The sequence below is a fragment of the Ictalurus furcatus genome, chromosome 14 (genome assembly GCF_023375685.1).
Source record: "Ictalurus furcatus strain D&B chromosome 14, Billie_1.0, whole genome shotgun sequence".
NCBI lineage: Eukaryota > Metazoa > Chordata > Actinopteri > Siluriformes > Ictaluridae > Ictalurus > Ictalurus furcatus.
In genome coordinates, this window is record NC_071268.1 from 28,069,172 (window position 1) to 28,089,685 (window position 20,514).

The following is a 20,514-nucleotide window of genomic DNA, read 5'->3' on the forward strand; positions in this document are numbered from 1 at the left end:
CTTCTCTTCATCACAGACTCTCATTGGATTTTGAAGGCTATGGACAGGACATGGAAGCTCCTACTGGTTCAAATGAGGTGTCATTAGATAGGACACAGCCTGAAGGCCATTTTGAAATCTACAGATAAGGGCTATTCACTCATAAAAACATGATCTTCTTAGAAAATTTGGAATGATGCAGCAGCAGTCCGTGGGGATTTACTGATATAAAATGTGTTTTGGACTAAATATTACTACATAATTGGATTGTTTGAACCTTTGCCAGTGTAACAAGACTGTTTTTGTCAGGATGTTATGGATCAGTGGACTACTATGAGGCTTCAAGGATAAATTGCTTCCATTTTGCAAATGTTTGTTTGTATGTTGGTGGTCTGAAAAAGACATTGATTGTAGCTGCTGTTGTGATTGTATCTTTAAATCTTAAATCTTGCTGTGCAAGATGGTGAAAAGGTTAACTCTAGCGCCTCTAACTTCTCCAGTTTGCCTCTGAAGTAATCCTTAATGTTTCTGTGTAGAACCTTAAAGTGGGTTTCCTTTTTTGAACAGAGATGGTTCCAAGTAGAAACCTTGTTATAACCCTCAACTATCCCCAAAAAAACAACTGACAAACCACTGAAGGATAGTTCTTAAAGGAACTTTAAAGATTATACCTAGAACCCTGCCGTAGACTGTATTTTCTGAGCGAGAAAGCCTTATATAAAACCTCCTTAGGATGCTAAGAACTATCTTCATCTTGAAGGGTTCTTTGTGATAAGAGTTTACAATTTCATGTAAAGCATTGTGAGTCCATGAGCTAAAAATGAGTTCTGAGCAGCTGGGAGACAGGAAGAGAAAGTCGTAAGGGTGGTGTTATTTTAGACTCATGTCAATAAGGTGAATACTTCAGTCTATGAACTGGAGAATAACCAAACACGTACTGTATAACGCAATATTAATCAGTCCGTACAGGATTTTGTGGAGATTTTTTGGTCATTGTTGCGACCAAAAATGCTTGATCTTGCTGTGGCTTTTTGTGCTTTTTTTGCGGAAAACTAATGCACGAAGTTGTTCTGCACGGCGTTTCACAGTGATGTTTGTTGGTAAATGAGACCTTTTAGCTGTACTCATGTTCGATATATGTGAATCAAAGAGGGCTTTGGCTGAATGTGCCTTGTGATGATGTCACATGACACATCTTGGTTCAAATATGCCGAAAATCTGCAGTAATTTTGAAATATTGCAAGCTCCTCTGAATATTGCAGAATTTCCTGGATTTTGTGTTCATTTCCGTGGTTGCAAAATCGCAACATTTTGGAGAGACTGATTATTAGATTTTATTTATTATTATTATTATTATTATTATTATTATTATTTTAACTATAACACAGTATACTGTTTATTTATTTATTTAATGTATTTATTACAATGCTATTTATTTCTTTATTTATTACTGATATAGAACAATGTTCATTGTTATTTATATAGCTTAGTCTTTAATTTTTTTTTTTTATGTAACACAATTTTAAAGATGTTATTCATATAGCTCAATTTTTTGGAGAATTCAGCCATGACCAAGTGATTGGGGGGGCAGAGGGTGTGTTCTCCTGACACATGCAGGTTATAAAGGAATGAAACAGGAAGAATGAGAGTGAGAGATGAAGAAAGACAAAAATATCCAGGAATCTGGTGCTATAATTGGCTGAGTCTGTCAGGCCCATTTTTTTGAAGTGAGGTTGCGCGCCCAGCCACCTCGTACCCACTGAAACCTTATCCTCTAAACACAGGTTCCACCCCCCCACACCCCTGCACAGTGACACTGCTGTCTGTCTCTGTCTCTCTCTCTCTCTCATACACACACTCCACCACCTCTGACTACACACACATCTGTGGATTACTCTCGCTCTCCCAGTGTGTGTATGTGTGCGTGTGTGTGTGTGTGTGTGTCTGTGTGTGTGTGTGTGAGGGGGATTTCAACACCTGTACAGGTTCAGCATCAAAAGATGAGGATGCATGGAAGTTGAAAAGTGTGAGTGTGTTCGAGTGTGTGTAAGGGCTGGAGAAGCTTCTCCATTCAGCACTGATTACACAGGTAAGGATGTACCATCTTTCACATATATAGATGTATTGTTTTCTGCAGTTTGTGTCTATAAAGGAACCCTTAAAGATTGTATGTATAACCTTACAGTGGGTTTCCCTTTCTGAGAGGGTTCTCAGAAGTAGTCGGTTTTTAACATTTTGCTGTTTGGAGCTTCTGAGAGTGTGTCTCGGGCTGTTAAGAGGGCTGTGTAAGGGCTGTTAACCCTTAAATATCTAAAGAACAAGTGAAGAAACTTTAGAACACTAAGTACAATATATATCTGGAGAACCTTTTACTTTTCGCTAATTAAGGGTTCGGTGCCTCCTACAGGGAAACAGAGTCATTAAGGGTTCCTTCACAGACAAACTGGAGAACTTAAAACAGGTATGAATGGACCATCTTCTTCACACATAACATGGGTTTCACCTCTGATGGGGTTCCAAGTTGAATGTTTTTAGGAAGCTACGATCTACCTTAACTATCCCTTAGTTAACGACCCTTAACTACCTAAAGAACTAATGAAAGGGTACTTTTTGCTAAGAGTGTATATTCATAGAAAATAGGGTTCTTGTAGCATTTTAAAGCATTCTGCAGTTTGCCTCTCTGAAGAAACCCTCAAAGAACCTATGTACAGCACATTTGCGAGGAACATTTAACTATCCAAATAGTGATTGAATGATACTTTTCTCTAAAGGTGCACACTATTTAAAAAATCCACCTAGAATCTTGAAGTGTTTAGTTTGTACCTTTGTAGGATGTTTAGTGATTCTTTGAATAACCTTGTGGAACAGTGGGTTTTTCTAGCTGAGATGGTTCCAAGTAGAACTGTTTTAGGATGCTATAAACATTAACTTTCCCTAGAACCATTGAAGGGTTGTACTTTCTGCTGAGAGTATATTATATATATATATTATGGGAAATAATGTTCTCCATGTAGAACATTTAGCTTGTCCCTCTGGGGATCCCTTAAAGATACTAGCAGAACTTGACTGTGAGTTTCCCTTTCTGAGAGGGTTCCACGTAGAACCACTTTGAGAAGCTAAGAAGCATTAACTGCCCAAAGAAACCTTGAAGGGTACTTTTGCTAAGACTGAACATTATTGGAACAAGGCTTGCATGTAGCAGCTTAAAGCGTTCTACAGTTTGTTTCTCTGAAGGAAACCTTATAGATTGAATGCAGAACCTTAGAGTGGGTGTTCCTTTTAGAGACGGTTCCTAGCAGAACCTCATTAGGAAATTAAGATCCCTTTATGATAGTGTCCTGCATTTTGAGAGATACGTTCTCTGATGGAAGTTGGTGTTTATTTATGTATTTATTTTCTGTTTCTGAGAGATCCTCAACTATGGATGTTCCCATAGTTGTGTTTCTTCAAGTTTTTTTTTTTTTTTTTCTCCGGGCACGTTTCTGGAGACCGTAGGCTGTTTTGTACATCTCAGGAAGTGCTCAGGAGTGGAATGTCTGGTTTGTTCATCTGCACTTCACTCCCAGGACTATCATTTCCAGGATTTTTTCTCGTTCATTTTTGGCCCGAGTGAGTCTCCAGTGTGTTAGCAGAGAGATCCGGTGTGGAAACACCAAACATGGAGAGCAGTTCTTTATCCATTTAATCACCTAATTCTAATTTACACCTCACATGCTATGTTTCACACATTTTTCACAGTTCATGTGTTTAGGATTCATTTATTCTGAGTCATTAAATTTGATTTTTTACATTATTCATTTTTCCTATTTTTTTTTCCACGTATGATTTACATTATTCATTTTTACAGTTTTTACAGCAATGTATTTATCTTCAATTTTTTTTTTTTTTACACTTCTCTTTCCCCCACATCATTATCACATGTGATTTATACAAATGAATTATTTATTTATCCATTATTTATTAATTTATTTATTTTTACAAATGATTAATGGTTATAGCACGTTTGCCTCGCACCTCCGGGGTTGGGGGTTTGAATCCCACCTCCTCCCTGTGTGTGCAAACTTGCATGTTCTCCCTGTGCTTTGGGGGTTTCCTCCAGGTACTCCGGTTTCCTCCCCAAGTCCAACGACATGCATTGTAGGCTGATTGGCATTTCCAATTTGTCTGTAGTGTGTGATGTGTGTAAGTGTGTATGTGTGTGTGTGTGATTGTGCCTTGCGATGGGTTGGCACCTGGTCCAGGGGATAGGCTCCAGACTCCCCACAATGGATGGATGGATTCATTTATTTCTAGATGTTAAACCTAAAATGTAGGTTTTATTGATCGCTTATTATTAACTTGATTTCATTTCACATAGGTCACATGTTTCAGGGCATAACGTGTTGAAATGCACTTTCACATGTGATCACGCATTATTCACATAATCACATGTGTAATGTGCTGTGTGTGAGAGAGGTCAAGCGTGCTCTTAAGGGACACAATGGTTCTTTCTTAGCTAGAATTATAAGTGCCTGCCTGCTGTTACTCCTGGGACTGAACGCTTAAAGAGTGTGTTCAGCCATGAACTGAACCAAAGCTCAGTGAAAATGGTTCCAGCTCCACTCGGGCTCCAGTTCTTTCTAGCTGTCATTCCTCATCAGTGTCCCTTAGGTCTGTTAAAGTTTAGCAATCTCCATGTGGTAAAAGTTTAGTCGCAGCTAAAAACGGTGTCGAGTAAATATCTATGTTCTGAGGATGGAGTCGATGTTCACTCTGTGTAAGTTTAGCACTTGTGTACAGTATTTGCTCTGAGCAGCCGCTGTTCCTGTGCAGTGGACCAGACCAAAGCAGGACTGGGTGTTCACTTACCAAAACATCCACTGCTGTTTATTCAACTAAGCATAGAAAGAATTTGTTTTCCTTCCTTTGGTTTTCCTTTCCTAATTATAGATCAGTCTCTGTGATCATTTAAACTGCTATTAATTATAATAGATGAAAAAAAAGACACGATTTAGAGTCCTCGTAAAAACACAGCGCTCATTAGCGAGAATTATAACAGTGTGGTTTGGAACGGTGCTAATTACATCCTACAGATTTACTCTCTCACGCTGAACCATTTGTCGCAAACAAACAAACAGACACTCTTCATTTGTTCTGCACTGAGAGAAGATGAAGAGTCAGTGGAGATTATGTGAGCTATTGAGTTCTGGATTCTGATTGGCCAGAAGGGGTCGATTAAATATTTCGATAACATCTGCAAATCATTCGTTTTTGTTTCGTTATCGTTTCTCTACTTGTCATGGACTTAGAGCCGGTTGGATGTAATTGCAAGTTAAACCTTTAGTAATGATCCAAATCAGCAGGCAGAAACACAGTGAAAAAACAAACAAAGGATGAACAGCGTGAACTGGGAAAACCGGGTCAAAACATGACGGAAACAAAAATGTCAAAACCAGGAAGAATGACATGGAGAAAACCTCTCAGAATTCGAAATCAAAATCAAATGATAAAACCTCGCACATAACTGTGTTAATGTGTGCTGTGATTAACAAGACATGCGAAACAGGGAAGGTAGAGCTCAGGTGAGGTAGAGATCAGGGAAAGTAGACCTCAGGGGAGGTAGAGCTCAGGGAAGGTAGAGCTCAGGTAGAGCTCAGGGGAGGTAGACCTCAGGGAAGGTAGAGCTCAGGTGAGGTAGACCTCAGGGAAGGTAGAGTTCAGGGAAGGTAGAGCTCAGGTGAGGTAGAGCTCAGGTGAGGTAGAGCTCAGGGAAGGTAGAGCTCAGGTAGAGCTCAGGTAGAGCTCAGGTGAGGTAGACCTCAGGGAAGGTAGAGCTCAGGTGAGATAGACCTCAGGGAAGGTAGAGCTCAGGGAAGGTAGAGCTCAGATGAGGTAGAGCTCAGGGAAGGTAGAGCTCAGTTGAGGTAGTGCTCAGGGAAGGTAGAGCTCAGATGAGGTAGAGCTCAGGGAAAATAGAGCTCAGGGAAGGTAGAGCTCAGGTGAGGTAGACCTCAGGGAAGGTAGAGCTCAGGGAAGGTAGAGCTCAGATGAGGTAGAGCTCAGGGAAGGTAGAGCTCAGGTAGAGCTCAGGTAGAGCTCAGGGAAGGTAGAGCTCAGGTGAGGTAGAGCTCAGGGAAGGTAGAGCTCAGGTAGAGCTCAGGTAGAGCTCAGGTGAGGTAGACCTCAGGGAAGGTAGAGCTCAGGTGAGGTAGACCTCAGGGAAGGTAGAGCTCAGGGAAGGTAGAGCTCAGATGAGGTAGAGCTCAGGGAAGCTAGAGCTCAGTTGAGGTAGTTCTCAGGGAAGGTAGAGCTCAGATGAGGTAGAGCTCAGGGAAAATAGAGCTCAGGGAAGGTAGAGCTCAGGTGAGGTAGACCTCAGGGGAGGTAGACATCAGGGAAGGTAGAGCTCAGTTGAGGTAGACCTCAAATGAGGTAGAGCTCAGGTGAGGTAGAGATCATTTTTATTTAACATTTACCAGCCATGGTAATTTGATGTCATTTGCTGAGCTCAGGGTTGAGTAGACCATCCCAAAGTTCCAAGTAGGATAAGTTGAGGAGGTGTTTTCTTTATGACCATTATTTGAATGCACTGTAACTTGTTTTAATGGAAATTTCAGCACAGTAAATGTAACTATAACTGGACAAAAATATGACTTGTCATTGTTGAACAAGGTACACAAGTCAGTGTAGTACAGGAGGAATGAAACACTTTGGGACATACTGTTTTAGGAAAAGAATCATTTTCAGGATGGTAACAGTAACTCCATTTTGTCGCTGATTATGTTCTTATTTCCTGCATGCTGCAAAATGTCTAGTCCTGGCAAAACTGTGAATGCTGTAGCACCAAGGATTAATTATTCATGCTCATGCTCATAATCAGTGTGAGCGAACATTAAGGCAAATCAACAAAACCAAAGGGGGAATTTTGTGTTTAAAGTCCTGTGGAAGTGACTACAACATTTTGGGTTTAAATCTGAAGTGCACCACTGTTCTTTAATCCTCGACTGCTCCGCTCTGTATTCGGATTGAATCCTGAGCGATACGCTTATTTAACGCAATGTTAAATAAGTTCATGTAAAAGCAAACCATGCAGTGTTTATCTCATTCATTATAAATGATTAGAACACATTTGTCTTTGGATTCCCTGACCCAGGAACATCTTATAAACCTTTTTTTTTCCCCCTGCTTGTAAAACCTTAAGCTTCTCTGCAGCTGGAAGTTGGAGTTCATCCAGAGTTTTATAGTGACCACTAAGAAAAGCAACAAGAGCCATTATATAATGGTATATGATGGATTAGATTTGCCAGACAGTCATTTCAGAGGTTAACCATGCTGGAAGGAAGTATGGATAAAGGGCTTTAAGTCAGTTCTGGAGGTCAAGAGTGGTGAAAAAGGCTCAGTGGGAGTTCACAGGCTAACTAATGTTAGCTATTAACTATTAACTATTGTTCGGTTGTGAGTTCTTTTTATGGAAATCTTTTAAAAATGTCTTTGCTAAATGTCTTTGTGTCTTTATACCCTGACCTATTTGTGTGCTAGCATGAGGAGATGTTTCTGATGGCGAGAACAAAGCACTGGCTAAAGGCATCTGCCAAATGCTGTGAATGTAAAATGTTGATTACGTCTGACTTTCAGGGAAGGAACTGCATGTAGAAGGCCCATTTTGATGACTTTTCCCTATTCTGAGGTTGGCATAGGTGATTCACCCACTCCCCCCCACCCCCCACTCCCCACCCCCCAACACCCTTGAACTTGTCTCGTGTGAGAACCTAAAGATAAAATGAATTTCATCTGAAACGTACACAAAATAGCCCATAATATTGGGGGGGTGGGGTGCTAAAATTAAAATAGTGTTGTGTGCAGTTTACACCCTTGCATCTTGCCTAGCTCTATAGCATGTTGCACAAACAGCATTGTGAAGATCAAGAAGCAAGTCTGTAACAAAGCTCAGATAACAATATATCAATCAATCAAAGTTTGGTTATTAAAAAAAAGAAGAGATTAATTGTATAGAATATGGTACAACTATGTCTCTGCCTAGACAAGGCTGCCCACTAAAAGTCAGTGACTGGGTAAATTAGTCAGAAAAAGGTAGCTCTCAGTTTTGGTTTTTGGTTGCAGGTAGTAACACTGGAAAATGAATAAGATTGGAAGCGGGGGTGGGGGCTGGGGTGTGTGTGTGTGTGTGTGTGTGTGTGTGTGTGAATACTTACACAACCCACAGTACCATTTGTGGCTATTAGAATTTCAACATCTTGTAGAAAAGTCTTGTTCGATAGCATTAAGCAGATATTTCCCAATGAGGGCCAAGACAAACAACCTGCTTCACTTCTCTTTTATTCAAGATTTATTTGCTTACAAGATTAATTTGTTCTTCTCAGCAGGCTCTCAGGATAAGTCATGACTAATCTCCTTCATGTGCTCTGTTCACAGGAGGGGAATTTTGTTGATCATCACAGCCTAACGTGTAGTAAAAGCTAAGGCAGACATGATGGCACAGTTTTGGTGCAGGATCTCACTGATCCTGACCATTCTGGCCTTGACCTTGTACAGTGATGGGGTCAAGGGTCAGAGGGCAGGTAAGTTCTTCTGCTGACTTCAAGTAAAGATAACAGCCTGAAGGTAATAGAATATGAGCCAGATACTTATAAATATGTTAGAAAAATGTATGTTATTTCCCTCCGAATTAGTCTGAGAGAACAGAAAGTTGCCTTGCATGCTGGTCTGCTTGAACGGATGGATTTAACATGTGTACAAAGCTTCTATACTCAGCCAGAAACCACAGTGTGGGTTTGTCGAGTAATAGGCCAAAGAACTTGGGTTAACAGGAGGCCAGTCTCCTTGAATTCCTACATCTAGACATGCAAAATGACTTTAATGACAAATTCCTCAGAAATACTTCTTAGGTTCTCAACAAACATAACAAGAATGGTTAGGTTTTACTGTATTTAAACTTTAACCACATCCTTCCTTGACAGGTTGTAAGAATGTCCACTATGACCTGGCGTTCATCCTCGACACCTCATCCAGTGTTGGCAAGGACAACTTTGAGAAGATCCGACAGTGGGTTGCCAACCTGGTGGAGTCGTTTGACGTTGGTGAGGATAAGACTCGTGTGGCAGTAGTGCGCTACAGTGACCGTCCCACCACCGAGTTCAACTTGGCCAGGTACAAAACCCTCGATGAGGTCAAAATGGCAGCCAGGAACATCCGATATCTGGGTGGCAACACCAAAACTGGAGACGCTATCGGCTACACCACCGCCAACATCTTCAACGTCCAGGCAGGAGCCAGACCTGCTGCCCGGGGCATCCAGAAAGTGGCCATTTTGCTAACAGATGGTCGGAGTCAGGATTACGTTCTGGAGCCATCCGTTGCGGCGTCCAGGGCTGGGATCAGGATGTTTGCAGTGGGGATTGGCGAGGCGCTGAAAGAGGAGTTGGAGGAGATTGCGGCTGAGCCAAAAAATGCTCACGTCTTCCACGTGACAGATTTTGATGCCATTGACAGAATCCGAGGCAGGCTGAGGAGGAGACTCTGTGAGAGTAAGTAATCAAATGTCCCTTCTAGTTTCAAATGTGTCATAGATTAAAGATTTTGAAGAAGGAACTCTCTGATTAGCTCAGACTTAAAGCTACAGTGCCGTCTGACGCATATAATCTATTGTTCTACTTTATTCTGAATGAGTACATGTGCAATTCCTCACCAACATATACTGTATGATCTGAAATGTTTTGCCATTCCACATTCTCATGTACCTCAGCGCTGCTCCACATCAGAACATTGTTGGTCCAGCGTTGTTTGGCATGTAACCGGAGCCTTTTTTTTTCCCGAAAACATTTTCGTGGTTTCTGACCTTGGTGTTGAGAGCAAAACTGGGACCTCAGCTGTCACAGATCGTTTCTTCTCCATGTGTAAATATACACTTTAAATGATATGTGGTATCAAGTTAGATAGCCATTACAGCCAACAAGCTGGTGCTTGTACTAAATTCCATGAATGTGAAGTTTAAACCATGCAGTTCTCAGAGCAGTGAAGCATGCAGCGTGGAACCGGAGCTGGCTATTTCAGTACACATGGAGATTTGTGTGTTTTGGGTGTTTGTGTAATTTTTTTTTTGATAATTACAGTCCTAGAGATTCATTAGTAAGCACTATACCTACTGTGAGCTGGTCAGCCTGAACCTCTATAACTTTCTACAAAAAGTCCCTTAAATTTGCATCGTGCCTAACAGCATGATAAAATCACACACTCGAGAGGCTGATTGCTTTATTTGGTTGTGAGCTGAGATTTTTTTGGTGGTTTTTGAACACATACTGGGACATCCTCACCAGTGGATGATGTGTTGGCATTGCGATCAAAGAAAGCCAGCAAGAAAGTTCTGGCAGTGTGAGAATTTATTCTTCATAAAATCTCGGAGTTACGCAGCTCTAAATTCAGTAGTGGTAGTGGCAATTGCAAAATGTAAATGTTTGATTAATTAATCTACAATCTTCAGGTTAATTTATGTAATATTACTAGCCTACATGCCTGGGCCGTTGTCAGTGTGTATAGGATTTCGCTGAGCTTTTTTGGTCATTGTTGTGGTCAAAAATGCTGGATTTTATTGCAGTATTTTTCGCAACTTGCGATGCGACTTGTGAAGTTTTTTTGTGCTTTTTTGCGGAAAACTACCTCTTTCGCAGTGATGTTTGTTGGTAAATGAGACCCTTTCGCTGTACTGATATTTGATGCATGTTAAACAAAGAGGACTTTGGCTGAATGCGCATTGTGATGACATCACATGACGTGTCTTGGCCCAAACCTGCGGAAAATCTGCCATAATTTTGAAAAAGCCCCTGCGAAGTTTGCTTGATTTTGCGTTAATTTCTGAAATCCTGAATTGTGAAATCCTGGAGGGACTGACTTGTACAGTGAGCTGCAAAGCTAACACTCTAAGCCAAAATAAAAAAAACAATAAATAATAAAATCAATATGAATTATACGTCACATAATTTTTTTTTCCTGAATTATATTTAATACATTTACATTTTCCCCGGTGTTTATTTTTTTCTGTTTTGTAACCGTTAGTTGTAAGAGTTGACTTTAAATAGATAGAATTCCAAATTACAGTTTACAGAACACTCAATACCATTCTCAAATATTAAATATATCTCAAAAATACAGTTCTCAAAAAATCGAATTTCAAAAATTCAAATCTCAAAAATACATTTCACATGTTTTAATCCCCCAAAAAATTAAATCTGGGAAATTATAATCTCAAAAGACAAATCTAAAAACAATTACATTTCAAAAATGCATATAAAAATACATCAAATTCTGATCTAAATTAGGCCAAAGACGACGCATCTAGGATTCCTGGGGAAACGCTGATGCTTTCGTATCATGCATGCTAATGGACAGAACAAAATATCCTTACTACATCAAGCCCACTTTGAAGAATGGGAATTCTCAAAAACTGCAAATCCTCTTCTCATCTTAAAATGTCTTTTCTTCAGGCATATCATTGCTACTATTAATCCGAAGGCTTGTTTTTGTTCATTTTCTGCGCTGATTGATGACATAAGCAGAATATGGTCATTTTCTTTAACACAGCTGAAACCAGACAGAGTAAAGCCAACTTAAACCGGTTTAAACTGATCTGTTTCTCAAAAATTGACAGCAAACAATTTAAAACAAAACATAAAAAAAACATCGTATGGTTTAGACCCAAAATAACCCAATTTTCCACCCAGAAAACAACATTTTAGTGAACATTTTGCGATGCCTTATTGAATTCAGACAATCAAAAGAGACAATTGAGAAGAGAAAGAAAATAAGAAAAAACAGACAGACGGACGGATCCGTTCCAGATATATTTAAAGTGCTCCACTCTAAGTCCGGGACTCGCCTACGTTTAAGGACCTCTCGCCAAACGTGAGTCACAGTGCTGAGTATATCTCAGACTCCAGAACACCACTATCAATTTGGGAATTTAGCATTGTCCCTCAATGCCTCCAATTATGCATGCTGTCCAGCTCGAAGATAACCGGTTTCACTAGCCACTGTGCATTTACATCTAAGAATACCTGTGGAGAGAAAGCATGGCACGCTCACAGCCCAAGTTATATTTTGCTCTGGAAATTACAGTTCTAATGTTCCCAGTGGAACTGGGCTTCACCGTGGTGTGTTTGCACCTTTTAATCTGCAGCTTTTGCTTTCATAAACTGCGAGTTATGAGTCCCACTGTGTAATTAGTTATACTTTAATGTATAAATACCGTCATTGGAGCTAATGTAAAGGAGGTTCCACCCAAAAAAACATGTCCTCCTCGGAAGAACAAGATCCTAAAATCTACATCTGTTCATTCAACCATCATCTGTACTGCTCAGATTTAAAGCTGTTGTCTGAAGACTGTAGAGTTAGTTAGCTCGGACAAAACACTATCGCCATGGAGATGTTTTACTGCTTAACAAATAAACAACTCGGATTAAAATTAGCTTCCAATCTCTACAGCGCTGCTCAGGATCGCATGTTTATATGGCAGCACTGTTGAATTCTGGATTCTGATCGGTCACAAGGTGTTGACTGATGATATATTCATATGCGCTCGTTCTAATACTTTGTTTCTATAGTAACGGCTCGTTCACGGCGTGGACTGGGGATGCTCGACGTACAGTAAATGGGTTAAAAAATGCATATAATCGATGATATTGTGACTGTTTCTGTAAGGAGATGTTTGTTTAACATTTCTGGAAGGAGTCTCCAGTGTTAGTGCTTTGTAACAGTCTCTTGTAACTTGTGTAACTTGTAAAGCTGTAAATTCTCCAGCTTCCTGTAAGAAAACTGTATGGCCCCGACCCAAGCGCCCCTCCCCTATTGCTCCCACATCAGGCGGTTCCTCTCCAGGATCCCCTGCTGGATCTGCATCCATATGTCCGTCAAGCTTTCTGTCACAATTGGGAAGCAAGTGCAGACAATTAATTAACAGCCGAAAACGTGAAAACAAGAACCATAAACATGAACTGTGGATACAAGGTAAAAAAAACAACAACACCATACAGACTCTAGAAGCGATACTGTGGCACACACTACAATCAATGACAATACAACAGAAGCTTGACAACGACACGCTGAAAAATTAGAACTTAAAGTGCACCTATTATTGTCACGCATCGTGACGCAACGGAGATTAGGACGGATGCAAGTGCAGGATAACAGTTTTATTTAGGAGAGACACAGGCAGGAAAATCCAAAACGTGATCCGTAAACGTAATCCAAAAACAGGCAAAGTTCAGATGATCGGCAAACGGGCATACACAGGGCTAGGCAGGAATCACGGAAAACAGGGTCGAGATACAAAACATGAAACATAAGCTACAGCGAGGGACTGGGAGCGGAGAAACCAGCGTGAACTAAACTAACGAACCTAAACATGACATGAACTATGAACTATGACTAAGACTATGAATCGAAACATGAAACTATGAACTGTGACTGTGGTTCTCTATCGTAAGGACTCTAAACTAATCTACTATCTAACTCAATATTCCACGCCGTGTGCTGGGAGGCGGGCGGTATATATGCAGACATAATCAGCGTTGTAATGGCTGACGGCTGAGGGCAATTCAGACACACGTGAAACAACAACCAATGACAGAACGGGCAGGAGACATGACAGAAACATTACAAATGCATGTGTCGAAATGTCACGATTGTCAACAAGGGAAAAGCAGGTGCTAGCGCACATGCTCCACAGCGCTCTGCTTAAAGGGGAACTCGTGACAATTATGGTTCTGAAACGTGCCTAATTTTGTTTTAAAGGTCTCATACGATAGATTTACGTGCATCCGAGGTCAAAAAAAACACTTTAAAAATAATGCTCATAATTTATACTGCAGCATTATCTTTCTCCCCCCCAGTGTCAAAAACGACTCATTAAATGATCCGTTCTAAATGATTCATTCTAAACTCCTCCTTTCAGAGAGCAGACTCTGCTCTGATTGGTCAGATGTCCCAGTCTACTGCTGTTGGTCTATTGGTCTACTGCTGTCAGCGAGCAGAAGATGAAGAGCAGGGGCGGGGCTTTTTGTTACAAACCTACGTAGGTTAGTACAGGAAGTAAAGTCTGGAATCACTAACGAGTCGTTTCAGCTGTTCAGAATCGGTTCCTTCGTTTGGGAGTCGATAACTCCGTTTGTCGTGCGCTTTGATTTTTAAATTTTGCAGACTTTTTACTTTCACAAACAGCTACGTATATAACACACTACGTGAAAGGTCATATTTGAAAAACCATCATAGGTGCATTTTAAATAGTGGTGCTAAGCAAGGTGAAACAGGAAACAGGTGTGAGCGATCGTGACATGTGACATGCTGGGGCTGATGGGAAGGTAGTGTAGTTCTGTGCCACTTTTGCACTACCCATGACAAATAAAACAAGTCCATATGAAGTTCCAGCGCTGCATGATTAGTGTTATGGAACAACACGTGAGTAGTAACACGTAACCGCAGGAATGATTTGTTTGTTACAATATTAAACTTAGCATTTGTTTACTGTAACGCGAGACGGATTGAACGCAATGTCTTTTGGAATTTGGATTTAACATCCCGTACTGATTCTTGCGTGATACCAGATTTTGCACAGATTCGGAGAACTGACTGACTGGATTGACCAATCAGAGCCGAGTGTTCCACAAAGCCGTGTAATAACAGATGTTATCCGTGTTTCCTTTGACTCTCATGGCTGTTCATTTGCAAATTACATATCTACTGCACGTGTGTATAATAGACAACAAATAAACAGATTACAATTTTCTTTTAAATAAGCAACGCTGTAATATAATCATTTAAGGCGTATAAAGCCTTCAGTGCCGGTGCTTTCATCTTTTTTTTTTCCTGGAACAGAAGAGTTTTATCACGCGTTCCTGCTGGGCTTTGATTATGAACGGTGGTCCACCCTTAGCCACAAAGCAGCTAGTCTCTAATCACATCCAATACGCTGCTAAATCCAACATCAACAAGCTGTGAGAGGTTTTGGACATCTCAAATCTGCTTTTAATTAGCCAGCTGTTAGTCTGACAAGCACCAGGGGAAAGTTTAGATGAGGCCTTTCCTCTGTGAACGTCCTCACTGCTGTCCTGCTGTGGTACACATGCACCCACACCCACCCACACCCACCCACACACACACACACACACATACACATACTCCTGAGAGAGTCTGCGCTTCATATCGCTCATCCGAACCTAATGAATGTTATAGTGGGAGATTTTTTTTAGGGTCACCCGGAAATGACAGCTTTTGTGCTTAACCAGTAAACAAACAAGGGTTATATTTTGCGTATACATACTGTTATATAGCCCATTCTGTGCGATAGTAATCAATGGAAACGTTCATATAGATAGTATATTGCCTTTATTATAATAGCTAGTCATTAGTGTAAGGAATAAAACACTCCGTGTCATGCTGATACAGGAAAATAATGAGTGACATTAAATTAATTCATTCATTGATTTAATATATCTGCATATTTCTCTTACATCACAACAATTTTCCAGTGATTACATTTGTATATTTATTAACAGAGACGTCATACTTCAAAAAAAAAAAAATTTTTTTTTTATCCATCTATAGTTGCATCGAATGATGTGGAACATCCGAGAGGCAAGATAGTTCCTGTTCTCACCGACGTTGTAGCAGCTATAAACAGTCGTTCCCTCACCAGCCCTCTCTTTGAACTCTTTCTTGATGTCAATCAGACGTAGAAACAAGACACGGCTTTACGCCGCAAAGAAGCGCAAACTCGTCTGTCCTGAAGATGTCGGAAAACTAAAAGTTACAGCTTTACCTCTGACTTTTACAAAGGCGCTGACACTGGAGACTCCTTCCGTAAAATGTTACATAAACTTCCCCTTAGAGAAAAATTCAACGGATCAGTGATTACACACGCTTTTAATCCGTTTATGTATCTGTGAACGAGCTGTTACTATAGAAACAGTGGTGCAGTCGGGGCTCAGTGGTTAAAGGTTCTGGGTTACTGATCAGAAGGTCAGAAGTTCAAGCCCCAGCACTGCCAAGCTTCCACTGCTGGGTCCTTGAGCAAGGCCCTTAATCTACAATTAGTCAGTTGTATAAGTGAGCTAAATGTAAGTCGTTCTGGATAACTTCAACGGTTGCCAAATGCCATAAAATGTAAACGTAAGAAACGATAACATAGTAAAACGAGCGCATTAATATAAAGCTGCTGTTATAGAGAATTAATCACCACCTTCTGCCCAGAATTCAACAGTGTGGTGTAAATATTATGGTGTATTGACTCAGCAACATGCCGCAGTTAAATAACTGATTGAAATGCAGATATCACTGACAGATCTCTCACAATGATTTATCATCATGCCTCAGAGCCACTGCACAGCACAGTTCTCCTTTTTCCAGCTTCGTTTGCATTCACAGATGAAAAACTGGCCTTGAATCGATCTTATGCTAAACTACCCATGGCCTGTATGTACAGTTCCGCCCTGTACAGCACCTTGCACAGCCATTTTGAGAGAAACCCTTACATTAAATTACAGTGAGCAGACCACAGAGACAGGAAGTAGCTCGGTTAGATAGCATTCAGGCTTTTCACTGCTTTATCATTTGGCTTGCTGTACGGATACGAAAATGACCACGGAATGACATAACCGGCCATTTAAAGAGCTGCCGTGGTTTAGTATTATGGGCTGGTTTACGACGTCGTACCCCTTCAGGGAAGATTCACTGGTTAGGCCAGAATATACAGATCTAGTCCTTAAGGACTTCCAGCAAAGTCCATATTTTGATTCCGTCCCAAACATTTGCACAAGAACACAAAATTAAATAATTATTTCAGAGCTGTGAAATTACAGACAACTAGGGCTAATGAGCAACACCCAGTTTATCAATATACACTATATGGCCAAAAGTATGTGGACCCCTGACCATCACGAGAGATCTGTGATCACATAACTGGTAGCACACAACTGTATAGAATGTCTTTGTGTGCTGGAGCGTTACAATTTCCCTTCTCTGGAACTAAGAGAGCTAAACCTGTTGCAGCATGACGACGCCCCTGTGCACAAAGCGAGCTACGTGAAGACGTGGTGTGTGAAGGTTGGAAGAAGGTGGAAGAACTTGAGTGTCCTGCACAGAGCCCTGACCTCAACCCAACGGAACACCTTTGGGATGAACTGGAACTGGAGCTTCCTCACATCAACATCATGTTCAACAAGCACATATGGGTGTGACGGTCAGGTGTCCACATACTTTTGGCCTGATAGTGTAGATCCACCATTTTTGTTGTGAACATATATAGTGATAATATGGTGCACTCAGTTGGAACTCTCCCATGCTGACCTGGAGCATAAACTCCCACCAGGTTTACAAAAGTTTTTATGAATTTTCTTTGTATTTACATCCATATGTTGGTAAACGCCAATCATGTATAAATTACCAAGCATGTCCACGGCACAGCTGATTTACTTTTAATGATGCCAATAAAAGGCAAAGCTCACAGAGAACTGAAAACAACAACAATATAGTGACAATATGATGAAAGAGCACCTCCTAAGCATGGGATACGCTAAATCTTCCAGCAACGCAGCTCAGCCACTGCAGCATGTCCACAGACACACTCTAACTCGTCCTTCTTTTAACAGGGTGCTTGACCTTATTTGTGTTTGGTTTAGATTGCTTTTCTTCAAGTCATCAATATGACACGACTTCAACGAAACTTCGTCGAATGTTTGCGTGTAATTGAAACCTGACGGCGTAATTCGTAATTAAAATCACGGTGACGCGCAATTATACTATTGGAAGCGGACAGACTGAGGTCCTGAGCAATACTCGGGATAGGAACTTTTTTTTTTTTTTCGAACTAGCTAAATTTTCTAATGCAAAAGCTCTTGCGAATGATTTACGGATACGTTTACTTGTTTCCGGAACGATAAAAAAAAAAAAAAGATGCGTTTAAACCGCTTAAAGATGCCATTGTTATATAATCTAACAGATACACAGTAGACATTACTCTTTTGGAAAAAAAAAAAAAAAAGGTTGATTTTGTGTCGTTAAAGTTTAATGTCATGATGTCAATATCAACATTTTCCTCAGAAAGATTAAAGCGTAATCAAACAGTAATTAAATGGAACTTTCTCTTGAACTTACAGCGATTTCAGCGGTCTTTAAGGATTGCTACTCATCACGCCGTACGAGATCCTGATAAAAACCTCGTCCGAAATTTACAACAGACTGTCTCATAATCTTCTATCATATGATGAAAATCCTCTAACGATAGACCTTCGAAGAAAACACTTACGATCAATCGATGTGATCCGGAAATCGGCTCGGGCAGATCTTGCGCCTGAGGTAATGAGTTTTTTTTCCCTGTCCGTTAGTGTGTTCACTTTACATTACAGCATTTGATAGACGCCCTTATCCAGAGCGACTTACGGTTATCTCATTATACAACTGAGCAGTTGAGGGTTAAGGGCCTTGCTCAAGAGCCCAACAGTGGCAGCGTGGCAGTGCTGGGATTTGAACTCACGACGTTCTGATCAGAAGGTTACGTTTTCATTGTCGCGGCTAGTGTCTGTGCAGCTGTCCTGTGAGTCCACCGTCGTACTGTAGATTAGAAATGTCTCATACTGACACAACCGGCACTAAATATGCGTTCTACAACCGCTGCTCTCAACTCGCAACCAACAAAGTCTTTTACGATATATGATTTTGTTTTGTTGTTTTGTTAAAAAAGTGTAGCGTACAGAAAAGCCAGCTTTAGGTATCAATAAGTGGCTCTGTTTGAGGTAGTCCAGTAGCCTCAGGAACAATCATGAGCTCAGATACCTTCAATTACACTGTGTTCTAGTCCAGGGGTTCCCAAACTGTTCCAGGGCAAGACCCCCCAAATGGAATTAACATTTGACCGAGTCCCCCCTTTTGCAAGATGTCTTTAAAACACATTAAAAATACAGACTTCTGAATATATCCCCCTTTTTTTTTTTTTTTTTAATAATTGCATCTTACATCTTTACATTACATTACATTACATTAGGAATTGATTGTGTGTGTGTGCTTGTCTGAGAGTGAGAATTTATTTTTCACACCAAATTGTTGAGGCCCCCCGGGCGCCCCCTGGTGGCCCCCACTTTGAAAACCACTGTTCTAGTCCATCGCAGGTTTTTGTTTTTGTTTTTGTTTTAAAAAAAGAAAAAACCTGAATTGGAGAAAGTGGGAAAATGGCTTGCAGGCACTGAAACATGAACACACACACACATACACACACACACACACACACACACACACACACACACACACAGTAGAACCTATAATCGCAGTGTATAATCATTTATTAAGGTTAGTTATATTAAGGAACAGGGCACTGAAGGGTTATCTGGAGTTCCCCAGCCTTCACAAGTGAGCGAGCGTCTGTAAAAGGAGGGAATTCATTGCCGAGTTAAAGCCTCTTAAAGTCGACAAAGCGCTTTTTATAGGCACGATTAAAGAAAATTACAGGCTCTGATTGTACATGATTGTCAGGCACTCGATCGGGCGCGGCGCTTTGGGCGTCTGCGTGGTTCGTGCCAGCAGTGTATATGGGTGTGTGTGTGTGTGTGTGTGTGTGTGTGTGAAATAGCAGGACCAGAAACTAAAGAGAAAAAAAAAATCAGGGAAAAATATCAGGTTTTTTTTTTCTTCTTGCTTTTTTTGTTTTTGGGAAGTATTAATACACACTCAAGCGTGACTTGTGAGAACGCACGACCTCAACTTAACCACAAACACGCAACATTCCTCCACCACCAGCTTTCATCACATCACTGACCTGCTATTAGAGAGATTAGAACGACTATAAATACGTCGACTAAAATCAGCCTCGTTTACTTCAACACCCGAACGTCTCGAGATTTCAGTACAAAAATCCACAAATCTCTGCCTGGACTGTTTAATCCCATTTTCCTGCTAGCTACACACTGATCATGTGACACCTTAGTGACACAGTTTCAGTGACTTTAGCTGACTGAGTGAAATCTAACCCTAACATTAACCTTGTATTTTGGGAGGACCGTTTTTTAATCATTTATTTTGGTCCGAACCCAATGCCCATGCTAGCCCTAATCATACTGATCCCCGCCTAGCAATTTGGTGTTTTTTTTGTTTGTTTGTTTGTTTTTTTTGGAGGAAATTTTTATATTAGCCTGATTCTATATCAGCCCAATCAATAACCATTCTAACTCCTGGAGAAGACCTTGAGTGAGTTTATTCATCATTGAAATGGGATTCTAATATCAGTTTTAACTATAACCATTCTTAACTCCAACCTTAACCATTTAGGATCCTTTTTGAATCCTGAAGGGAACCAAATTTTATTTACTTCTTGGTTAACTTTTGGGAGTGGACACTTTTTGGGTAAAAAATTAAACTGATATAGGAGTATGAAAAAAGAATAAAAGTACATAACGAATAAAGAATGAAAATAATTAATCATGTTGCCAGTGTCATGATAAAAGGTTTTATGGACCATTTTTATTTAAAAATAATTTTTAAAAAAATTCTCCTAACTCTAAC

The 20,514-nt window shown here is 40.4% G+C and overlaps 1 protein-coding gene across 2 annotated transcripts in view; it reads left to right on the forward strand.

Moving 5' to 3' along the window:
• The first annotated feature begins 632 nt into the window (after positions 1-632).
• col22a1 (collagen, type XXII, alpha 1) overlaps positions 633-20,514 on the forward strand; it is a 77,715-nt gene continuing 57,833 nt past the window's right edge. For both annotated transcript variants that reach the window (XM_053641013.1, XM_053641014.1), the window contains exons 1-3: positions 633-2,068; positions 8,392-8,537; positions 8,937-9,503. In XM_053641013.1, the coding sequence (XP_053496988.1) occupies positions 8,447-8,537; positions 8,937-9,503 (658 nt within the window). In that variant the 5' untranslated portion in view covers positions 633-2,068; positions 8,392-8,446. The remainder of the gene's footprint in view (positions 2,069-8,391; positions 8,538-8,936; positions 9,504-20,514) is intronic.